Source organism: Heloderma suspectum, chromosome 6 (assembly GCF_057233095.1).
Source record: "Heloderma suspectum isolate Gila_16-S chromosome 6, 16-S_ref, whole genome shotgun sequence".
Classification (NCBI taxonomy): domain Eukaryota; kingdom Metazoa; phylum Chordata; class Lepidosauria; order Squamata; family Helodermatidae; genus Heloderma; species Heloderma suspectum.
This window is the reverse complement of record NC_139463.1, coordinates 101,880,465-101,903,814: the sequence shown is the minus strand read 5'-3', so window position 1 is coordinate 101,903,814 and position 23,350 is coordinate 101,880,465. Positions and strand designations below refer to the sequence as shown.

Below are 23,350 nucleotides of genomic sequence, written 5' to 3'. Positions count from 1 at the left end.
ATCTCCTATTTTCTCACCTCTTTCTGCCTCTGTTGCTTTTGGTGTGCTCTCTGTGAAAATAAGCACCTGTCTTCCCCTACCCCTTTACTTGTCCAGATAGATATATGGGTTTGCAGTCTCAATTTGTACCCTTCATTCCCGTACCTCTTTAGCCACCCTAGCTGTCATATCTCCGGTACTTGACTTCGTCTGTTCCTCTATCTATCCAGCCCTTCTTGGCTGCCCAGCTGGTGAATTTCTGCAGGGTTACTTCTGATGATTTTCCTCCTCCTCCATCCCCACCTACACCCCATTCTGGGCTTTGCTCAGGTACAGATATACAGTCCGTTCTCATCTCCGAGTCTGTGGCCCAGTAGCATAAAAATCACTGCTGCTGTGAAGGGGTGGCGGTAACTGTTCCTGCCAAGGAAAAATACTTACAGTACTGCAAAGGCCTCTTTTTTTCTTTTTTGCGTCGCCTGTGGGTCAGCATGACTAGTGGGTGAGGCTCGGTTACTGGAAAGAGAGCTGCTAATGTAAAGAGAACTGACTGTTGTAAAGGGGACTTAATCTGGAGGGGTTTGGAATGACAAAGGAGAACGATATTGCAGGAGGCTATGTCAGACTAGGGGTTATGTGAGAACACCCATACACCTGGATTGGCTGGTAAGAGTAGGCCTGGCTGTGGACACCAAAGTAGCTCGTGAATGCAGGCTTCCTACTGCAAACAGTTTTTGCTGCTCTTCTCTGCAAAAAGCGAAATCCTCAAAGACAGTGTGATTGCATGCAACCCCTGTGTTTCTGTATCTGCCATGCACAAGCATGTAGTAAGGAGGCGATCCATCGGTCACGACGGTTGGATAAGTCCCCTAGTGAACCAAAACTGTGATTTGGAACAAAAGTGCAATGATTTCTGTGTGTTATCCCCAAAATAATATCAGGTATTCCAGGAATGCAGTTGTATGTTTTCATGATGGAAGAGAGAGGTATTAGTAGTTTCAGTGTTTTATGTTTGTGTTGTTTGGGGGTGGGGGGGGAGGTTTGCATGTGTCTAATCTCTAACTCAAGGCAGATGAAAGAACCATCTGAATGTAATCAAGCCAATTAGGGGTTTTATCTAAAAGTCCACCAAAATGCACAGATCTGATCTGCAAATCGGAGGAATGCCTAGCATTTCGAACTTGCTGGGTCAACAGAATAGTGAATTCCAGAGGAGGGTGGCTGTGTTAGTCTGTTGCAGTAAAAACAACAAAAGAATCCTGTGCCCCCTGCCTCCCTTAAAGACTAATAATTTTATTGTGGCATAAGTGTCCGTGGACTAGACCCTTATTCATCAGATGAATGGACAAAACAGTGGAAACCCTTGCATTGTGTGCTGTTTTTGAAGGGATAGGAGAACAATATCTAAAGGATTACTTTTGACAGGTGATCTGATTTCTGGATTGTGTGACTCTCAGCATCCCCCTCCCCAGCTTGCATTTATCAGTTCCTAGAAGTGAAACATAGATGTGATAAATAGCAATTTAACCAATAAAAAGTTGGGCTTATTTGTTAGATCAGTGATTTAGTACAATAAATTATTATTTTTTGTCCAGAATCTCTCTCTCTCTCTTTCTCTGGGTTGTATCCAATATTAGTTCTACTTAGAGTATTATTTATTTATCATATGGCACATTTACATCGCATTACAATAAAAACATAGAGCATAATAAATATGAAATATAAAATATAGACAGGAATATTACAAATGTATGTCTAGGTTACAGGTTTTTTATTTAGAGTAGACCCACTGAAATGAATGGGATTTAGATTAGACTAAGACTGGATACAACTGTTTCTTTCTTCTATTCAACTAATGTGGTATGCGTTACTCAAAAGGCATTTTGCTGGCCGTTAGCAGTTGGGAAGCACTTTGTAACCAGCGGGACTGCCTGTCTGATTTCAAAACTCTGGAGAGGTTAATAATTTGGCTGAAATGGGCCAGGGAAAAAATGTGGTTGGGGGTTTATTTTCCCCATCCTTCATGTCACACGTTTCTTCTATGTTTCAGTGAACTGGAGACTCTGGCAGACTTTTGAGGGGTTGGGGGGAGTGTGGAAGAGGGCCCTTTGAGGAGACAGTGTGGAGTGGTATTAGTGTGCTCAGTAATGGGCTAAACAACATTTGATTCCAAATGTTTGAAGGAGAGGGCCAAGGGGTGTGTGTATGTAACATCAGACATGTATAACTAATGCAAATCGTGACTTTTCTTAAAAGTTCAGTGGTAAATCTGGTTTCATGTTGAGCTGGGACAAGAAACAGGAGAGCTCTGGTTAATTTTCTTTGCCTTGCTAACTTTCCCCATAGGCCATGTCTGCACTAGGCTTGAGCACCGAACAGTTATGTTGTAGGCAACTGGTATTTATAGCAGTGATGGGTGCGCATACTCCATGGAAGCGGCCTGCTCCCTGCCCCCCACCTCCCTGGCTCTGTCCTAAACTTGGAACGGGGATCTTGGCAGAAGGGCCTGGATATGTTGGGAGTCATATGAACCGGCCGGCAAAACAATTAGCAGGCGTGTCGTGAGCTCTGGAGCAAAGGGGTGGGAGCCATGTGGGCAGATGCAAAAGTTGCACACTCTCAGACATAAACTTGACACAGACACACTCACATACACGGAGTGACACATATTCAGGTCAGGTTTGTTATTTCAGTCTGTGACTACGATAGTTATAAAGATAGTGGCTGTCACCCTAGAGAGGCCCAGAGTACCCAGGAATCCTGGCTCTCAGCCACTTGGCGGGAACCCACACAGTTCCCCCATCCTGTTTCCAGATGAATCCAGGAGTCCTCTCTCCCCGTCCTCTTACTCTAATGCAGTGTGACTTTCCTCTCCTATAACCCAGGGCTGCTATCTCCAGACTCATCTGCTGATCACATTCCTATCCTTACCTTCTTCTTGGGGAATACCAGGTTCCTGACACCCCCTGCTATAATCCCATAGACTATACTCTTCCTTCAAAGAAGCCACCCTTTCTAACTCCCACATTCCCATGGACTTCTGGAAGCCTAAATTCCTGCAGCCTTTTAAATTCTGGCTAACTAATAACTAGGTAGCAAATTCAGGTGAGGTTTGGAGAAGGGGTAGGAGTGAGGAGAAAAGATGGCGCCCACACACTGGGGAAAATTTAGAGAAAATTCACTGGGGACCCATGTGATGGAGATTTAGAGCAGGAACTGAATATTTATATATTACAGTTATTAGGGCCTGTAAACTTGAAATGTCATGAAGCCTGCCTGGATGTGGACTGAGATGGGGAGTCATATCTGTTCCCATTTTTTGTTATTTATTGCTATTTATTGTTTGTTGAAAGGTTTTTTGAGATTGTTTTTTTTTTTAAACAATAAAAGACATTCCCCCTCTCAGTTATGCAGTTGATGGTACAATACATATAACAATAAGCCACTAGTTCTCATGGTTCCTTCCCTTCAGGTCACTGACATGTGTTGAATTCTGTGGCATGTATGCTCACACAAGAAGATACAGGTTTATGAGTGTTTACTGTCTTGTAATGGGTACCACCAACTGTACCTGTGTGTCTAAACTGAATCCCACAGCTTTTGTTGGACTTCAGAGTGCTGAAATGCTTAGCATTTGGGGAGTGAGGTGTCATGAACCAGTTTGTGACCTCTAAATGTGGAGATGTGTTCTCTGAGGAGTGTAGCGAAATGTATATTTTTGAAACCATTATGTCAGCTTTGTAGCTAATTGTTGAGTGGGTGGTCCCCATTTCCTGCTCTGATCAGCTGTCCCTTGCCCCCCTCCTAGAAATGCAGCACAGGAGTAAGGTGGCTGCTCTCATGGCACGCTCGCACGTGCTCTCTCTCTCTCTCTCGCTCTCTCTCTGCCTTAAACCCCTTAAGACAGACAGACAGAGCTTGGAAGTGTAGCTCCCATAGGGTACCATGAAAATACAGAGCTAGGCCTGGTTCATACATAATGCTAACCAATGGTATGGGCTGTTGAATTCTCGGTTTTAATATATGAACATGGCCGCACCATGGTTTGTTAACCACAACAACCCAGAAAGAGAACCCATGGTTTGTTGTTGGATTGTGAACTTTGGGTTGTTTAAACCATGGGTTGTTGTTACGCGTGAACCCAGAACCGTGGGTTGTTTTGCCAGGTTACAGAGGTGGCTGGTAAGAGTGTTCAAAGAAATCAGCCACTCTGTGTACCAGTATTTGGGCACCACAAAGGTATTTGGGGTACAAGGAGGAAGTGGGTGAAGGTGGAGGGAAATAAACAACCCAGGGATTGAGAAAACAAACCATGGTTTAGTCAATCGTCTGCCAGGCAAACCCTGGGTAGGGCACCAAACCATGGGTTAAATAAACCATGGGCTAGTGTAATGTGTGAACTAGGCCTGAATCTGCTCTCCCCTCATTTGGCCTTCTTGTCTTTAGCTGATAGGCAGAGGGAAGAGTGGTAGACTTCCAGATTCAAGAGACCCTGTGCCAGGAATCTGTGCTAGGCCCTGGCACAGGCATGATTTGCTGCCACTGCTTCTTTTGGACCTAGGAGCCTGAGAGTAGCCATAGTGCTGTTGGCCACACCCTTGTCTTTGTCTTGCCTAAAGAGTCCAGGGGCCCTTGTGGTAGAGGGCAGACAGAGAGTGCCAAGCATCCTGAGCTATGCTTTCTCCTTCTTGTAGCCTTAAAAAGTGAAAACTGCTGAGAGGGAGCTTTGTTTTGTTTTCACTGGCTGTTGCTTGCCCAAAGGCAATAGTTCCTCGCCATAGGTGAGCAGGGGAGTGGTGAAGTACCACCAGGCCCTCATATTTCAAGGGTTTGTTGGTGCGGTATGCTACTGCTCCTTGTGCAAGGGGCATCACTCACTTGGTTTGCTTCCTGCCAAACCCTAGTCAACCTTGTTCGCTCGATGCAGAGCAAATAAGGTCTGTTTTCCTATTGTCAGTCATAGGAATTGTCTGGGATCATAGAGATGTCTTTGCTAGCTGACATCGGTGATGGAAAACAGGAGTTCTTGGTTTCTTGGGGATGAGTGAGGCCTCCTGTGCTGGATCAGGGAGAGGCTGGTGGATGTCATTCCTGAGTTCACTGGGGCACGCGGTAGGCTTGGCATGAAATAGTTGTTGATGTTGCTGCATTTACTTTTTTGTTTCAACAAGAACTTTTGACAGGTGAAAGGCAGAAAAAGATGACTCTTAGCACGAACGGGCTGGAGCAGGCGGTTGAGAAGCAAGCAGAGCGTGTGAGTCAGGCACCACCTTCCAGGGGTTTAAGGAGCCTCCAAAATCGGGGAGGCAGCCCCACCAGAAATATTTCAGTCATCCCAAGAAAAACAAACTCCTGTGGCTATCTGAGCTAACAATTATAGGAAGGCTTCAACCCATGGGATATTGGTTCCCACTCTTAACCCGCTCAGGCCCATTTCCTTCTCAGCTCCCTTCCATGTTCCCCGTTTCTGTCTCACGAGGTCCCCTCCTGGCCCAGAGAACCCAGGAATCCTGGCTCCCAGCCTCTCCTTGTTTGAATGCTTGGCACCACTCCCTTCTAGCTTCTCATCGCCAACCAGCTTTGAAGATGAGATACTTCAACTGGCACCTCTGGATAGATCTGCGTTTTCTGCCTCTTTACCCATGCCGCACCCCAGAGGGAGACGCATATGGAACCAATTACCCCTGGGCATGGTGCCACGCCTTGCGGCTTCCTTTTGGAATATCCGGGCCAGATCAAACCCACGGGGCCTAAAAGCCCAGTATGCCCTCCCAGATTTGTGCAGTACAGTACGAATGATCTGTTTTATCCAAAATATATCCTTTTATTTTACCCCCTTGTCTCTCCCTCTTTCTCCACTCGTCTTCATACACCCACCCTTGCCCATCTACATTCTTTACTTTGTCCCTGCGGCGCCTGTCAGGCAAGAGTTTGAAGCTCTCCTTGCTGTTCAGGTTGCTGCGTTTGCCGATGCCAGTCGGGGTTGTGGGTTTTCAAGGGCATTCTTGTGATTCCACTGCAGGCGCTGCCAGTCTCAGAACCACCAGCCGAGCATAAGGGGGCATTGGCAGGGCAGAATCCATGGAGTGGGATGGAGGGAGGGACATATTCCTCTCAAAAATAAGAAATGAGATGTGAATACCGGGTCGCCTGGTCCTCTTCTTGTTTTAACTCACTGCTTGCCTCTCGGCTCCCCGTTCCTCCATCCTGGTAGATATTCCTTTTGCTCTTCCACTCTTTGAAGCGCACCCCAAGAACCTAAAAACACATCCTTCAACCCCCTTCTCCCCCATCATCCCCACCCCACCCCTGGCCAAAGATAGCGAGTGCTGTCTTCCTGAGAGAGATGCTGATTAGCTCCCTTGCATGAGTTTAAATACATACATCTATTTGCCACAATCCGTGAGGCACAGTGTAAAATGAATGATTCACTAACTATTTAAAAAGAATCTTGTAATGGTTATTAGTGGACTCTGGCTGTCTGGGAATCCATGCTGTGGGGGTAATAGCAGACCCCCTGCTCCTCATCAACTAGGCCTCGCTTCCTTCCCAAGGAATCTCTGAGTTCAGCTTCCCAGGATTCTACTTGCACCCCAGCAGGTTCCCCATCTCCAGAACAGGGTCCTTGCACTTTCCCCTTTAACGGTGGTCTGACCTGCAGCAATTAGCAGGTGATGATTTCCAGCTCTGTGCCATGCAAAGACTTTACCTGTTGATTTACGCGTATCAAACCTCTGTGAAAGGGACCAAAGTGGACCAGGCTGGTTTTGCCATTTTGTTTGTTCCTGGTGTTTTGGCAACCCTCATCCCCATTCTCACTGGCTCTGGTTCTGGGCCACATTGTGGTTGCTGCCACCTTAACACCCCTCCGCCCCCCCCCCCCGCAATCCTACGTGCCTTTAGCAGTGATGTGATTGGCCAAAATTCTTTGTATGGCATTTTCCAAGGGTTGCATCCCCATGCTGGGGAAAGCTGCACCTGTTGGTTTTCTGTCTGTGTTATGCAAGTGTTTGAAGGCACAAGAGGGGGCAGGGGAGTGGCAGCCATAGTCTACTACATAGTGGAGCTTGAGGAGAAATGCCTTGCTAACTCCCAGACTTCCCTCTAGTCCCGTCCCCCCTTGCCCACCAGCCACACACATACTTGACCTGCCTTTTCTTTTCGGGGGGTTTGGAATCTGTGTGTGTGTGTGTGTGTGTTGGGGGGGGGGAATTCCAGGCCAAGAGGCCCCTGCTACTGTACTAGGAATCCTCGCTCTTAAGCCCTGGAGGGGCCCCAGGCAATTGTTTGCCACCACCTTAATGGCCTCGCCCTGAGATTGCTCAGCAAATTAATTAGCTAATGAGGGTGCAGCTGGCTTGTTAGTGCCACTTGGCTGGGCACTGTTTGGCAGGAGACGGGGTTGCTTGGCGCTTGTCCGGTCTCAGTCTCACTTGGTCGGGTTGTCCAAGCCCCACAGGTGGGATGGGAGCAGGGCCTAGTGGGAGGCAGTACGGAATGTGCTGGAAACCAGGATGGTGTGCTGCCAGTAACAAAAAGAGAGTTGTATGGGGTGGGGGAGGACACAGGCCAGGGCTCCCGGGTTCATCAGGCGAGGATTGAGGCCTAGTGGTTTAAAGCGGTGGAACTGGGAGCTGGGACTAGTGGGTTGTTTGGGCCTAGAACTGGCCCTAATGAAGTGAGGGTGGCTTTTTTCTTCCTCTTGAAATGGTGGGTGTGGTATATGAGCATTGCAGATAATTTTCATGCACCTTGTTGATAAACAGGCCTGTAAGAACATAAGAGTTGTACTGGGTCAGACAAAGGCCATCTAGTCCAGCATTCTGTTCACACAGTGGCCAACCAGATAACCATGGGAAGACCACAAGCAGAACTTGAGTGCAGTAGAACCCTCCCGCTCGTGTTCCCGTGCAGTTGGGATGAATTGGCCTACTGCCTCTGATACCGGAGGTAATACATTGTTGTTGTTCAGTCGTTCAGTCGTGTCCGACTCTTCGTGACCCCATGGACCATAGCACGCCAGGCCTTCCAATACATAGTCATCATGATTAGTAATGATTGATAGCCTTGTCCTCCATGAATTTGTCTGAGCCCCCTTTAAAAACTGTCCAAGTTGGTGGCCATCTCTACGTCTTGTGGTAGCAAATTCGAAACCCATAAAACAATTCAAGCTCTGAGGTTCCCGAAGTGTAGGTCTTGAGGCTCTCTGGGACCGCAGAAAAGAGGACATAGGCATAGCCATAGGTCCTGGACTGTTGGAGGCCTGGTTACCCAACACTGGAGATGGTGTGTAGGAGCCAGAGAGGCAAAGTGGGTTGTGTATAGAAACCAGATGGATGAGGAAGAAGGGCACTGGAGGTGCAGGAGCTAGGCAGTTATGCCCTGTGTACGGTGTGTTAAAAAAAAGTTCCAGTAAGTTTAGAACAGGAGTGATCAGCCAGAGCTGTTAGCTTTGTCAGTATTTATGAATATATGGCACCACATGAAAGGATTTGGTTGTTCCATTAATCCAAAGTACAAAGGAGTGATGATGTAAGTGGATTGTAGGAGGAGAATATACTAGGCATGGGGGATAAGATATAAGGATTCCAGGGTTCCCTAGGAGTGGGGAGAGAGGGCCCTTGCAGGTGAGAGAGAGTGAGTAACCAGGATGTATAGGTTCTCTGGGTCAGGGTCCAGTACATTAGAAAGCCGAGAAAGAGGATGGGAGCTCCTGGGATCTTGGGCAGGGGTGTGGCAGGCTAAGCGGGTGGTTGCCAGGTGAAGGTACGCTCAGCAGGCTGCACCTGCCTTGGTTGGCAGCCAAAGGGCGTCACCTGCCACCCTTTGGTCTTTATGAGAATAAGCAAAGCCATTTTCCTCCCCCACCTTAACACCGCACGGACTTTCCCCCCTCATCTACCCTTGGATTCTCTGGATTAGAAAACAAGGTGCCCACGAACACACATACATCAAGCCTATCCATCCCCTTCCCCATCCATCCCTGAAAAAAGCTGGGTTTCTGGCCACTGACGGATCAGAGGAGACACAGGCTGAAGGACATCCATATGATGTCCTTCACTGTGTTTATGTCCTGCTCGGGACTCCAAGGCTGGGGTTGGCTCCAGATGTGAAGAGCCCTTCAGCAATGCATATCATCCAATGGGCTTCCTTCTACATTAGGGGGGCATTGCAGCAATGGGAAAGCATATGTAGAGTGCTTTCCCATTGCTGCAGAGTAAGCACCGTCAACTCCCACGCATCTGGGATTTGGGACTCTAGATTGTATCTTCCAGTCTGAATGTGTGACATCATGCAGACTTTGGGTCCCCAGCAGCTCTGTTTCAAGAAACCAAGCACACAGGGATCGGGGGAACCACTGAAGCCAAGACAAACAGGAAAAACATTATGTAGAATGTGTCAGGTACAAAAGCCCTGTGACAAGCCCTCTTGAAATAATTGTGATGACCAAGCAGTCCTCCCCGCAGTTCCGTTCATGCAAAGAAAAGGCAAAGCCTCTCACCATGTAGGAGACCCCCGCAGCCGGCTGGAACAAGGACCTGAGTGTCTAGCTTCGGCGTCCTAAGCCGGCAAGGCCTCTGCTTACGCCAGCGAGCCCAGCAGGGGTCTGGAGTGGGGTGGGAGAAAGCTGGAAAATCTAGCTCATCAGCCAGACTTCTGGCTGGGGTCACTAGGCTGGGAATGACGAAGAACGTTGGGAGCCTGGGTTTTCTGGGAGGAGGAATTAAAAACCTAGTAGGTGTTTAAAAGAAGGTTGGAAGTAGGGTGGGAGGCAATAATAATAATAACAACAACCACAACCACAACAACCAGAATTCCTGGGGTGTCTCCCAGTTTCTGTGTCACCAACTGGGTGACACAGTTGGATTTTCCAGCCACTTTTTGGACCAATTTCTCTAGCATTGATGTCTGTTCTCAGATTCCATTTAAGACTCTTGGCTGTGAGAAGCTCTGCTTATTGTGTCTAGAACTTGGTGTCTGTGAGTCCAGCTTCTTGCAACTCTGATAACTTCATATTAGATAGTGATTGTGTGTGTGTGTGTGTGTGTGTGTGTGTGTAAGAGGGAGAGAGAAAGAGAGAGAATTTGCATACCATTACAGCTTTTGGAACACCCTAGGTCTTAAAATGAGTAAACATTTTCATCCCAATTTCCTCTGGTCTTTTGTTGATTCATCTGCCATTAATTGTAGTTTATTATGTACGGGTGAACAGTGATCCTTTACGCTCTCCCAGACTGTCTTTGTTCGTTGGAGTGCAGGGCTATTTAATATCATATGGGCTTGGATGGGAGGGGGTTTCCTAGGTTTTGCAAGTTATGGGTACATATCAAAATGGCAGTGCAAGATCTACATTGCCTCTCTTTACCACCACTGTGTGCTTGCGCGTGCTCTCTCTCTCTCTCTCTCTCTCTCTCTCTCTCTCATATTTGCACAAATGCCCCAAATCCTGCAACAGCATGCACATTTGGCATCACAGAAAACTGCCTTCTACTGTAAGATTCTGTGCAAGTGAAATTAAATATATTAAGCTTCTTTACAGAATTCTAGCTTTGCAGTTTTCGTTTGTGAAGTAAAGTGAGGGATGCGTGTGTGTTGAAGGGCTTGTGATGATGAGAGAGGACTGCAGAAAAAAATAACCCTCTTTTCATTGTTTATTTTTCTCCCCCAATCTAAGAAAAAACTGAAAACATGGGCGTGGGGAGGTAGAAAATAATCTGTTCCATACATTTGCATATGCATACAAACATTTCTGCTGTTACAAGCTAGACAACCCCCAACCCAGTTGCTATCCTTTCTCTCTCACCCCATCAAAACCATCATTGTCAGCCTGGGGACCCCAAAGTCTTGGTCCCATTCACCCTTTGGTTTCACCCAGTAGACTCCACCTTTACCAAAAGGCCGGGTTTATTTCCCAGTGACTGCTTTGTAAACACGAGTTTCTCTTTCTATTGGCATGATCATGTTTATTTAAGAAGTTTCTGAGTCCAAAGGATTTGGTCAAGTTTTGATATGCAAGTAAATATTTCCTTTCCCCATGCACACGACTCCTCAAAATATGCATATTTTCTCACAGGAGGAGGAAGGGGGGAATGTTATACGTGTATATCACTGATTCGTAGTCACTGGGTGGGAAGAAAACATGTAGGCAACACTGGAGCTATGGAAAATGTATAGTGCAGACTGCCCTCACCTGGAGACCTTCTAATCCAGGGATAGGGAACCTCTGGCCCAAGACCAAATCCAGCCCACCTGGGTTCTCAATCCGGCTCCCTGGGGCTTCTCAGAGGGCCATGCGCCCTTCACTTGGCCCCATCCCATTTTCCCCAACCACCAATCATTTGGTGGTTTCCTGGCTTTTCTGCAGTTTTTTCCCCATTCTAAAAGGTTGAGACACCCCTCCTAAGGCTTCACTGCTGGCACTAAGAGCTTTAAGCTGCAATATGCTGGTATTTTTGGCCCCGCCCCTTTCCCTTTTGGCCTCACCCACCACTGGACAGCCCCCTTCGAGAGCTTCTCCAAAATTGAATTCAGGGCTTGGGCTGAAAGAGGTGCCCCACTGCTGTTCTCGTCCTTTGGGACAAAAAGCAATACCTCAAAAGAGGTGGGGATCAGAGATACGTTTGGTGGGATTTACCAGAGGTTGGGCCTGAGGCTCAAGGCTAGAGCATAATGCAAATATGCCCTGTTTCATCTCTTCCTGGTTTTCTTCTCTTTCCCAGCCATGGCTGTCCGGGCCCCTGCACCACGGGGCGACGCCAGCGCTGAGAGATACCTGTTCGTGGACCGGAACCAGGTGGGCAACCCAGCATCGCAGGCTGACTGGACAGCCAAGAGGCTGGTGTGGGTCCCGTCTGAGCGACACGGCTTTGAGGCAGCCGGGCTGCGCGAAGAGCGGGGAGACGAGGTGCTGGTGGAACTTGCCGAGAATGGGCGTCAGGTGCTGGTCGCCAAGGATGACATCCAGAAGATGAACCCCCCCAAGTTCACCAAGGTGGAGGACATGGCAGAGCTGACCTGCCTCAACGAAGCCTCAGTGCTGCATAACCTCAAGGACCGCTACTACTCGGGCCTCATCTATGTGAGTCGGCTGGCCTGGGGAACCCTGGAGTCCTGGCCCTCCATGCTGCCCCTTTTGTCATCAGCTACATCCTTCTCAGAGTACCCAGCTGTCGCCTTCCCACCGCACTTCATCCCACGAGAATCCTACTCAGTTCCTGGGAGACCAAGTCGTCTCCTAGCACCCCTTGCTGTGACCTACTACCCCAGTTCCATACCCTGAGAACCCAGGAATTAGCCGTGGCTTCCTGGGCTGTCCTTCTCTAACATTTTAGACTTTCAGCTTCTCTCCAATTGAATCTGGGAGTTCTGGCTCCCAGCACCCATTTTGCTTGTCCGCTAAAAATGCTTCTTTGCCAGCCAATCCAAATGTCCCAGCACATATCTGCATTTGCCACCACAGAGGCAGAAAAATGTCTAGAGTAACCCATAGCCTGAACTTCCTGTAGAAATGGAAAAGCACCATTAGCCATGATTCTCTATGGGTGCAGAGAAGTGCCACTCCAGGCCATGGCATCTCTATGGAGAAAGCCCTACATACTTAGCATTGGAAGACAGAATGGAAAACTGGTAACTTTCAGACTTTAGACTATAAGTGCTACTCGCTGACATAAGCAAAACTGGCGACACTGGGCCCTCTGCTGGGGAGCAGCTCCAGAAGTTTCTGAGCTTGGCCCACGGGGCTGTTCTGCCCCTGTGAGGGAGGTGCAATTTTGTTTAGATACCAAACTGTTCTGTCGTGGTGGGCATTGGTAATAGGGAGGGGGAGGAGCAAGTTTGGGGGCACAGAGTTATGCTTTTGTTCCAAGCTTGCGCGTGTGATGACGCCAGAAAGGGGGAGCTGCATTTTCTCCACCCCTGTAATACACAGCTAGCTAGAAAGGGGAGGAGGAGGGGGAGACGCATCCCTTCGTTTCTGTCCTGCTGGCACTGTCAGCTTTGGTTTCCGTGGCACCCAAGCGGGCACAAAAGGCTGCCCTGAGAGCCGCTGTGCCAAGGCATTCTCTCAGCTGCACGTCATCACTGACTCGTGGACGGCCCAGCACCCTCCCTCCTCCGATCCCCACCCCTGCAGCTGGGTATCGGGGCGGGGAACGGACTAGACCTGTTTAGCCAGAACAGGAACCGGCAATGGGGTGTGAAATGAATTCTCCTGAGGGCAAAGTCATAGACACACACACACACACACACACACACACTCTGCATCTTAGAAGTGGATGGCTCAGCACTGGATCGCTTAGGCACGTTTCCTGCTTTGAGACCAAGTCACTTCTATGCAAACCACCCCAATGGGGGAGGCACCTTTGAAACCAAGCAAAATGCCACACAGAGCCTCCCTGGGCAGCGTCTTCCACTGAGAACCTCTGGTGTTTTCTGTGGTGTTTCAAGCATCATCTGCCTCCTTGTAATTCCATCCTGTTGCGTCATGTTTTGCTGTTGGGGCCTTAATCTTTCAAACATGTCAGCCCATCATACCAGCTGATGTTTTCAGTCACTATGTACAGGCTTTCAGCCTCATCTGCCTGTGCTAAAGCAGTCATGCCGCTGCACTACTTTGGGCAGAATTCTGTTCTCAGCAGATCGCCGACACCCAGCCTGAAAATGGGCTTGTGGCATGTGCCAAAAGCCAAATTTCGAGGCTGACATGGGCAACTAGCTTTATGCCAAGTTGTGATCCTCCAGATATTTCAGACTGCAACTCCAATCAGCCCTAGCCAGCATAGCCAATGGTGAGGGATAGGAGTTTTGGCCTAAAACATTTGGAGGGCCACATGTCGCCCAGCTCTGCTTTATGGTTACTGAAAGCTAGAGCCGCTGTAACATGGAATGTTTGTCAGAATCAGGCCTTGTTGGGTCATCTGTGAATGATATGTTTGCTTTCTTACACTAGCTGATTGGATAGCTGTCTGGGCGTTGGCTTAGAGTTGCATTTTTTTTTTTTGCACCCATAGAGAATCATGCTAGCTTTCCCATTTTTTCAGGAAGTTCAGGGCCATGGATGGCCTTACTATGTGAAGCAAATGAGGCTGTTATTTTGGGCATCAGGTTCTAGAAGGGGCAGCATTTTCTGGCCTCCATCTTTCCATGTCATTAAATAAACAAAAGAGAGTGCTCCAATCCAGAGCCAAGGCAGTGTCCTTTTTAATTTCAGAGGCAGAAACGTCTTAAGGCTAGAACTCCCTCTTTCCGCTACATAGACATAGCCCTCTCCCAGTGGCTACTCATGTAAACCAGGCGTACATGAGGTGCAAGCACCTCTCTGATTGCCATGCATGATTGACAAATTGTGGTCAACAAATGTGGCCTAACTCTCCTTTTTTGATCATTTAACTTCTGCCTGAAGGAAAAAGTAATTTGCACATTTTGAACTGTTGTTTTTGGATAAAGCATGCAATTCAAGAGTGCTTGGGCGCAGGTATATTTAACCTTGTGTGTGGGGGGGGTGTTGGGATGGGGAAGAGGGAACTCTTCTGATACGCCCTTTTCTCTCCCCTCTCCCACAACCGCAGACATATTCAGGGCTTTTCTGTGTGGTCATCAACCCTTACAAAAACTTGCCCATCTACACAGAGCAGATCGTGGAAATGTACCGGGGCAAGAAACGCCATGAGATGCCCCCCCACATCTATGCTATCTCTGAGGCTGCCTACCGGAGCATGCTGCAGGGTATGGACTTGAAAGCAAGGGGCGAGCTGGAGTTTGCCTGGGCCAGGGAAGAGCTTCGGGCCAGCTAGCTAAATGACAACCAGCCTCCCCGAAAGGTGCCTTCCAGAGGTGTTGGGCTGCAACTCCCATCACCCTCAGCCAGCATGGCCATTGGCCGTGCGGCTTTGGGGTGTGATGGGAGTTGTAGTTCCAACACCTCCAAAGAGCGCTAGGTTGGGAAAGGCTGCCGCATGCTGCGGGAGGGCTGGAAATGTTCAAGTCATTCCCCATTCCAGACTGAACCGGGTGGGGGCAAATGTGCAGGGTGTGCGCGCAGTGTGGTATGTGTGGGGGAGGTGGCGGGTGAAGTTTGGGTGGGTGAGTGAGGGAGTGATTCCAGGTGTGTCTCCAGTACCCTCTGGTGGAGGGAAGTGGTTCTGTGTCTGTATCGGGAGCAACCTATGTCTGAATGTTTTCTCTTTCTCCCCCTCCTCCTCCCCCCCTCCCCCCCCCTCCAGACCGAGAGGATCAGTCGATCTTGTGCACGTGAGTGTCACCAGGCCCAGGCTGGTTTACCTGCTCAGGCAGGGCTAGCAGTAGCAGCAGGTGTGCGGGTGGACCAAAGGGTATTCCACACCCATTGCTTTGCATGCCTCTCGTCCGAGGCTCTGGGAACCCTTGCAGCCCCAAGGGTGCTGAGCCCAGAGGGTGGTAGTATTTAATTCAGGGTACACCAGTTAAAGCAGGACCAGGAGAGCCCCCTGCAGTCCTGACAACTGTCTACGATATTGATCTTGTTAAGAACCGTTGTACAGACGGCTGCTCTGCCCCTTCTCACAACCTTTTGAACTTCCATCCCAAGCTCCTGCTTCATTTGCATGATCTTCCTGTTTCATTCAGATGACAGTCTGGGGAGGGAACACTTTTTCCATAGCAAAGTGCTTCCGCTTGTGACAAATCTGGCTAAACTGTGGTTTGGACCATGAGGCTTGCGCCTAAACAAAGAAGGAAATTAAATAATATGTTTAGCATTTATATAGCATTTTAGAGCAGCCTTGCCCTTTAGATGTGTTGGACCACAACCCCATCATCCCCAGTCAGCACTGCCATGCTGGCTGGGGATTATGGGAATTGTAGGCCAACACCACTGGAAAGTGCCTGGTTGGGAGAGGTCGTTTTAGAGTGATTAAAGCACGTATTATCTCGGCAGTCCTTGCAAACAGGCCTGTAAAGTGGATGATTATTAATAATTACATTTTTATCCCACCTTTCCCCTAAAGAAAGCATACATGGTTCCCCCCAATTAGCCTCACAACAACACTGTAAGGTTGATTAAGCTTAGTGATAGGGACTAACCCATGGTCCCTCCAGTAAGCCTTGTGGCCAAGCAAGGTTTTGATCCAAGCCTCCACATCCCAAGTCCAATCACCATGGTATTTTTTTAATATTATTTCCATAATCCCTGGTGAGTTCGTGGCTGTGTTGGGGTTTGAACCACAGATGTTCCGGTTTGTGGCTCACGCTCCTTTGCCATTAGGCTACACCAGCTCAATTGGCATGAGATGTGGACCCAAAAGGGAGGCGGGCAGTGCCATTGTACTGGGTTTCCTCTCTGAGGAGCCCAGGGAAGGAGAGGTGGCGGTGGGGGGAGGGATGTGTGAGAGCCACCAAGGACCCAATGCCCTCTTTTTCTCACCCCCTCTGTCTGGTCTTCTTGTCAGGGGTGAGTCAGGTGCTGGCAAGACCGAAAACACGAAGAAAGTGATCCAGTATTTGGCGCACGTGGCTTCGTCTCACAAAGCCCGGAAGGACCATAATGTGCCGGTGAGTGATGTCTGCCCATGGCCTCCGCCCTTGCCACTCCTGCAGTGGCCACCCCACAGCAGCAACATGCTGCTGCCCCCTGCGTCTGCGGGCTCTGGAGGAGCGCTCTCTCTTGTAAGCAGACGGGTCCCTCTGCCAATCCCACCGCTTGTGTTCCTGGAGTGGAGCCGATTTGCCCTTTCTCTCTCCCTCTCGCCCACCTGGCACCTGTGAAAGCTCAGTCCTTGTGGTACAGCAACTTCCCCACATCCACGGCTCACGTTTGAGCCAGGGCCTGCCGGGAAGCTGTCCCAAACACCCTGGAATGTGTGAATTAGCGATAAAGTGAAGTGCCTTTCAAGCCTGTGCAGAGTGCCTCTCCCTCCTCAATCACGAACCGCACCCTGTCTGTACCCGTTTGGAATTTGGGTACCACGTTACAGGTGGGTGGCATCCAGGCAGGACTGAGTGCCAACATTGCTTTTTCTTTTTGTTAAAGGAGACGAATCACTGCTTGTACCTTTCCGGTCATGCCCTTGCTTACTCTGTTCTTCCCACCTTCCCTGTATGCGTCTTGGTCTCTGTGTCCTTTCTCTTGGCCTCCCTCCCAGTCATGAGGGTTCCGTGGTGAGCCTTTGCACATCTCCAAATGCAGGACTGGCCCTTCCTGAGTGCTCCTGCAACTTGGCGGGCTAACGCAGGAAGAGGAGGAGGACAGTGTCCACCTCGTTCCAGAAATATCTGTGTTCTACCAAAGCAGCCTTCCACCCCCTGGCACCCTCCGGATATTGTGGACATCAGCTCCCATCGGCCTCCGCAGGCATGACCTGTCATGGTCATGGATTCAGGTCAGGGATCCTGAGACCTGAAGTCTTAAGACATCGGGAGGGCACCAGGCTGGGGGGGGCTGTACCAGAGGGGTGCAAGCGGTGGCCAGTTGGAGTCAGGAAGGGGCTCTACCTTCCCTTGTCCACAAGTGTGATACAAATCCCACCCACCCCCTTAAAGGACGATCTAGAGCTGTTCATTGGACCCCTCACCCCACAATTCATAATGAAAAGTATGAATTGCAAATGAAGGCTGCAATTTTATTCCAATTTACTACACAGTAAGTCCAATTAAACGGAATCTAAATTACATTTAATAAGAAAATATGGGGTGGGAGGTGGCTCCAGGAACTTTCTCATTCCCACTAGTAGAATTTATTTCTGAGTAACCTGCATAGCATTATAGTTAAAAGCAACTGTGGTCCCAGCCTCCCATCCCCTTTTCCAGAGGCAAAGAGATTACGTCTGAGTAACGTTTACATTAAGACTTCCCTTTCCTTTCCCTGCTCCTCCCTCCAGTGTTCTGTCAGGTACAAAGTCAACAAGTGCCATTTGCCACCTCTCTTGCTATGTAAACACCTTCTGATCTTCTGTCTCAGGAATGACTTTTTCAAATTAAGCCACCGTAATATAATTGCACGAACTGGTGGTGCATAACCAGGCAGAAGCTCAGCAGACAGACAGAATCAGGCAGGTAGCCAGAGCTGTGCTAAGAGGGCAGGGAATTCTTGCAGAACAGCTGGGATGTAAATACAGGCCACCTGAAATGATTCAAATTGTACCCAGAATTAATAAAATTAAAATGTCATATTATAAAGATAAGTTCCTGTTGCTTGTCAATTATCCCAAAGTCTGTGCACCCACAGATGTGTACACGGGAAGGTGGGAGCACATTTACGACATATTTTTTTTTAATTTATAGCGTTTTTACCCTGCTCTTCAGCCAAAACGAAGATTAGCTTACGTATGATCGATAAAAACGATAACAAACAAGAGTTCCCTTCCCCAACCTGGTGCCCCCAGATGGGTTGGACTACAGATCCCAGCATCCCCAACCAGCTGTGCTGGCTGGGGATGCTAGGAGTTGCTCAACACAACTGGAGCGCACCAAGTTGGGGAAGGCTGATCTAAAATATGGCCCCTCGTGCTTTCTCTTATGTCTCTATAAGTAGAGGAGCTAGCGACTTGCTTTTCTTTTTCAAATGAAAGCTGAATATTTAGCGGTGGGTGGGTGGGCAGCCTACAGCCTTGAACAGAAGGTGGGGAGTAGTCGCCCGCATCCTAGTAACTTTTCCCTTAGTCTGTTTCATGCTGACTGCCATATTTTGAGGCAGGAAAGGATTCCCTAACCACCTAATAGTGACAGAAGTTTATTGGGGGGTGTAGGAGGCAGTGGAGGTTAATGGCTCTGATGTCAGTGGGGCGGCAAATCTGTTCCAGGTTTCAGTCAGAACTCTGACTGAAACCCGGAACGGATTCGCCGCCCCACTGACATCGGAGCCACCAGCCTCCACTGGTTGGATGCATTTCCCTCTTGCTTCAGTCATCTCATCTGCCTCCTTCAACCTGGCACCCTTCAGATGTGTTGGACTGCGACTCCCATCATTCCTGGCTGGGAATTATGGGACTTGCAGTCCAGCACATCTGGAGGGTTTTAGTTTGGGGAAGGCAGATCTAGAGCTCAATATGTATGGAGTCCAACCGAAGATTCCTCTGACCCAGTGTTCCCTGTCCTGACCGCTGTCCACTCTCTGGGGCCTCTGGCAGAGATCACGGTGTTGCAAAAAGTGGACCGAGAGCGACGTCTTGCTCCCTCTTTCCTAATATTAGAACCTCAGGCCATCCAGTGCAAAGGAATGGATGGACAGGAGATTTAGGACAGACAAAAGGAAGTACTTCACACAGCACAGAATTAGCACATGGAATTCCCCGCTGTGGGACTGGCCGTTGGCTTGCAGTGCTTCAGAAGGGGATTAGGGCAGTTTCATGGAGCAGGAGGAGAGGTTTTAAGCACTGCCTATCAGCCGTGGTGGTCCCATGTTCAGAGGCAGTGTACCTGTTGGGTAGCAATAGCTGGTGAGGGCTATTCATGTCCTACTTGTGGGCTTCCCAGAAGTATCTGATGGGCAGCTGTATGGAAACAGCATGCTGACTAGCTAGGCCTCGGTCTGACCCAGCAGGGCTGCTCTTCTGTTCTTCACCCTCTGTTTTCTTGCGATCCCTTAAAGAGGAAGTAGCAAGGAGGGAACCTGGGAGCTTAGCCATGCTGGCTGCAGGATTCTGGAGACCCGTGGGCAAAGCACTTTTAGTGGACTCTTATTATTGGCTCATTGTCATTAGCTATAATTATCATCATTATTACTTTAACTTCTTATTATCCTTATAAGTATAATGAGTTTTAATTATAATTAGCAATAATAATAATAATATCCCACAGTGCCATTAGTGTACAGGGCACCTTGCGGAGGTACATAGGCCAAAGCTGGTGGTCCCTGCCCACTGTTTGGGAAACCTTCTGGCGAAGGCAGCACTCAGGGTTGTTGCTAAGACCTGGACCTGTGGGGCCTGGGCCTTGAATCTATTTCCCAGGGGCCCAGATCCATTGCACAGAGCCTTCAAGTGTCTACTTAGAATCATAGAATCATAGAATAGTAGGGCTGGAAGGGGCCCACAAGGCCATCGAGTCCAACCCCCTGCTCAATGCAGGAATCCAAGTCAGAGCATCCCTGACAAATGGCTGTCCAGCCTCGTCTTGAAGGCCTCCAGTGTGGGAGAGCCCACCACCTCCCCAGGTAATCGGTTCCATTGTCGTATTGCTCTTACAGTCAGGAAGTTTTTCCTGATGTTCAGCCGGAATCTGGCTTCCTGTAACTTGAGCCCATTATTCCGTGTCCTGCAATCTGGGATGATCAAGAAGAGATCCTGGCCTTCTTCTCTGTGACAACCTTTCAAATACTTGAAGAATGCTATCATATCTCCCCTCAGTCTTCTCTTCTCAAGGCTAAACATGCCCAGTTCTTTGAGTCTCTCTTCATAGGGCATTGTTTCCAGTCCCCTGATCATCTTTGTTGCCCTCCTCTGAACCCTCTCCAGTTTGTCTGCATCCTTCTTAAAGTGTGGTGCCCAGAACTGGACACAGTACTCCAGATGAGGCCTAACCAGTGCTGAGTAGAGGGGAACTAGTACTTCCCGGGATTTGGAAGCGATGCTTCTATGAATGCAGCCCAAAAGAGCATTTGCCTTTTTTGCAGCCACATCACATGGTTGGCTCATATTCAGCTTGTGATCGACAACAATTCCAAGATCCTTCTCGCTTGTAGCGTGGTTGAGCCACGTATCCCCCATCTTGTAACTGTGCATTTGGTTTCTTTTTCCTAGGTGCAGAACTTGGCATTTGTCCCTATTAAATATCATTCTGTTTTTTTCTGCCCAGCGCTCCAGTCTATCCAGATCACTTTGAATTTTGTTTCTGTCTTCCAAAGTATTAGCTATCCCTCCCAATTTTGTGTCATCTGCAAATTTGATCAGCATTCCCTGCGCCGCCTCCTCCAAGTCATTAATAAAAATGTTGAAGAGCACTGGGCCCAGGACTGAGCCCTGCGGTACCCCACTCGTTACCTCTCCCCAGCTTGAGAAGGTCCCATTGATAAGCACTCTTGGAGTCCAGTTCTGTAGCCAACTGTGGATCCACCGGATCGTTGTTTCATCTAGCCCACTTCGAGCTAGTTTGCTCATCAGGATATCATGGGGCACTTTGTTGAAAGCTTTGCTGAAGTTGAGGTATATGATGTCTACAGCATTCCCACGGTCTACAAGGGAGGTGACTTGATCAAAAAATGAGATCAGATTTGTCTGGCAGGACTTGTTTTTGACAAATCCATGTTGGCTTCGAGTAATCACGGCATTGTTGTCAAGGTGCTTGCAGATGGATTGCTTTATCATCTGCTCCAGAATTTTCCCAGGGATTGACGTCAGACTGACTGGTCTGTAGTTCCCAGGTTCCTCCTTTTTACCCTTTTTGAAGATAGGGACAACGTTAGCCCTCCTCCAGTCATCTGGCACTTCCCCCGTCCTCCATGATTTCTCAAAGAGAATAGACAGCGGTTCTGAGAGTTCTTCTGCCAGTTCCTTTATGACTCTAGGATGCAGTTCATCTGGCCCTGGAGATTTGAACTCATTCAAAGTAATGAGGTGTTCCTTGACCATATGCCTGTTGATCTCAAGCTGCAATCCTGCCCCTTCAGCCTGTACTTCGCCTTTGCCAGGGGGGTCATAGACCCTCTTTGGGGAGAAGACTGAGCCAAAGTAGGAATTGAGCACCTCTGCCTTTTCTTTGTCCTCTGTTATCGTTTTGCCATCCTTATTTAATAGCTGAACCACCATTTCTTTCCTCTGCCTTTTACTATGCACGTAGCTGAAGAAAGCCTTTTTGTTGTTTTTAACATCCCTTGCTAACCTCAGCTCATTCTCAGCGTTAGCCTTCCTGACGCCATCCCTGCAATTCTGTGCTATCTGCCTGTACTCTTCCTTTGTTACTTGGCCTTCTTTCCACTTCCTATATGTGTCCTTTTTGTTTTCAGGTCATCCCTAAGCTTTTTGTGAAGCCACATTGGCTTCTTCTGTTGTCTTCCACCTTTTCTTCTTGTTGGAATTGCTTGTGATTGTGCCTTGAGAATTTCCTTTTTTCAAAGCTCCCACCCATCTTGGACTCCTTTTCTCGCTAGCATCGCTTGCCATGGGACCTTACTGATCATTGTTCTGAGTTTATGAAAATCAGCTTTCCTAAAATCCAGGGTATGCGTTTGACTACACTCGGCTTTTGCTTCCCTTAGAACCAAGATCTCAAGTACAACATGGTCGCTTTCCCCCAGAGTTCCTGTAACTGCTACTTTATCCACTAAGTACTTGTGCAAATAGAAGTTTTTCCTTGGCTTAATTGCCATGCAGGGGGAAAGGGGGGGGGTGCAACTGAGGAGGGAAGGGTTAACTCTCTCCTTCCCACATGCTGCAATACCTCCCCACCCCCACCCCTTGCCAATCTTCCCCTGCATGGCAATTCAGTTTAGGGATATACCTTTAACCATTGTTTTTGGGTGATCTGGATCAGGGGGCAAATTAATTGAAGAACTTTTTTTAATTTGAGATCATTTGCAGGAGAAATTAATCTGCAGGGTTTGCCTCCTGCTGTGAAATGTAAATATATTCTAGTCACTACTTCTAAATTTGTATATACGGATATAAATTAACATCTGCAGATTTCTGCCCTAGGGGCCTTGGCCTGGAATCTTTTAAAGGCCTAGCAACGCCCAGCACTGTTAGGCCCCCAGGCAAATATCCAGCCTCCACGCTCTCTAGAGCCTGCCTGGAGCTGATGTGTGCAAAGCATGTGCTCCACCATTGGGCTCTGGGCTCTCTCCCTGTTGAAGCACCAGCCTGCCATGCTTCTGTTTTTTCTGTGTGTGCCGCACAAGGAATCTGGATCCTGCAGGGAGCTGGTGGGGAAACGTTCTTACCTTCTGGAGGTCAGACTAGATGGCCTTTTCGGCCCCATCCAACTCTGATGGGGGCAGTGTGTGCATGGGGGGTGTTCTTGTAGGCTGTTGAGGGGAGCCAGTATTAACCTTCCCTCTGTTGTCTTGCTGCCCCAGCCGGAGTACCAGAACGAAGCCAAACAGGCAAGAGAGCGCAATGCATGTCATTGAAATGCCAGCCCCACCCCCCATCTCCCAGTGCTGATCGCTGGTCACTTATTGGCTGCTGCTCCTACTCCTGCCTAATTGGGGGGCTGCCATTCTGGCTTTAATGCTTTCATTGTTGTTGGTTTTTAAACTTTTATGTTTTGTGTTTTAAAGCCATTCACTTGGCTCTTTTTCCTCATCGGAGCCAGGACACTGGGCTCTCCAAGAAAGGAGCAAGAGTCAAGTGGGTGGGGTTGGGAAAGGGAGCCAGGACTCCTGGGTCTCCTCTCTCCCTCCCTCTCTCCCCACCTTCCCTTGTATTGATTCCCAGTTCATGTTACTGCATCCTTGTTGTTCAGA

General features: G+C 48.7%; 1 protein-coding gene across 5 annotated transcripts in view; it reads left to right on the top strand.

Annotated features, from left to right (window-relative positions):
• Positions 1 to 23,350, top strand: part of LOC146342125 (myosin-10-like) — a 75,100-nt gene that overhangs the window by 423 nt on the left and 51,327 nt on the right. For all 5 annotated transcript variants that reach the window (XM_084805694.1, XM_084805692.1, XM_084805693.1 and 2 more), the window contains exons 2-5: positions 11,700 to 12,058; positions 14,547 to 14,703; positions 15,201 to 15,228; positions 16,404 to 16,506. In XM_084805694.1, the coding sequence (XP_084661820.1) occupies positions 11,702 to 12,058; positions 14,547 to 14,703; positions 15,201 to 15,228; positions 16,404 to 16,506 (645 nt within the window). In that variant the 5' untranslated portion in view covers positions 11,700 to 11,701. The remainder of the gene's footprint in view (positions 1 to 11,699; positions 12,059 to 14,546; positions 14,704 to 15,200; positions 15,229 to 16,403; positions 16,507 to 23,350) is intronic.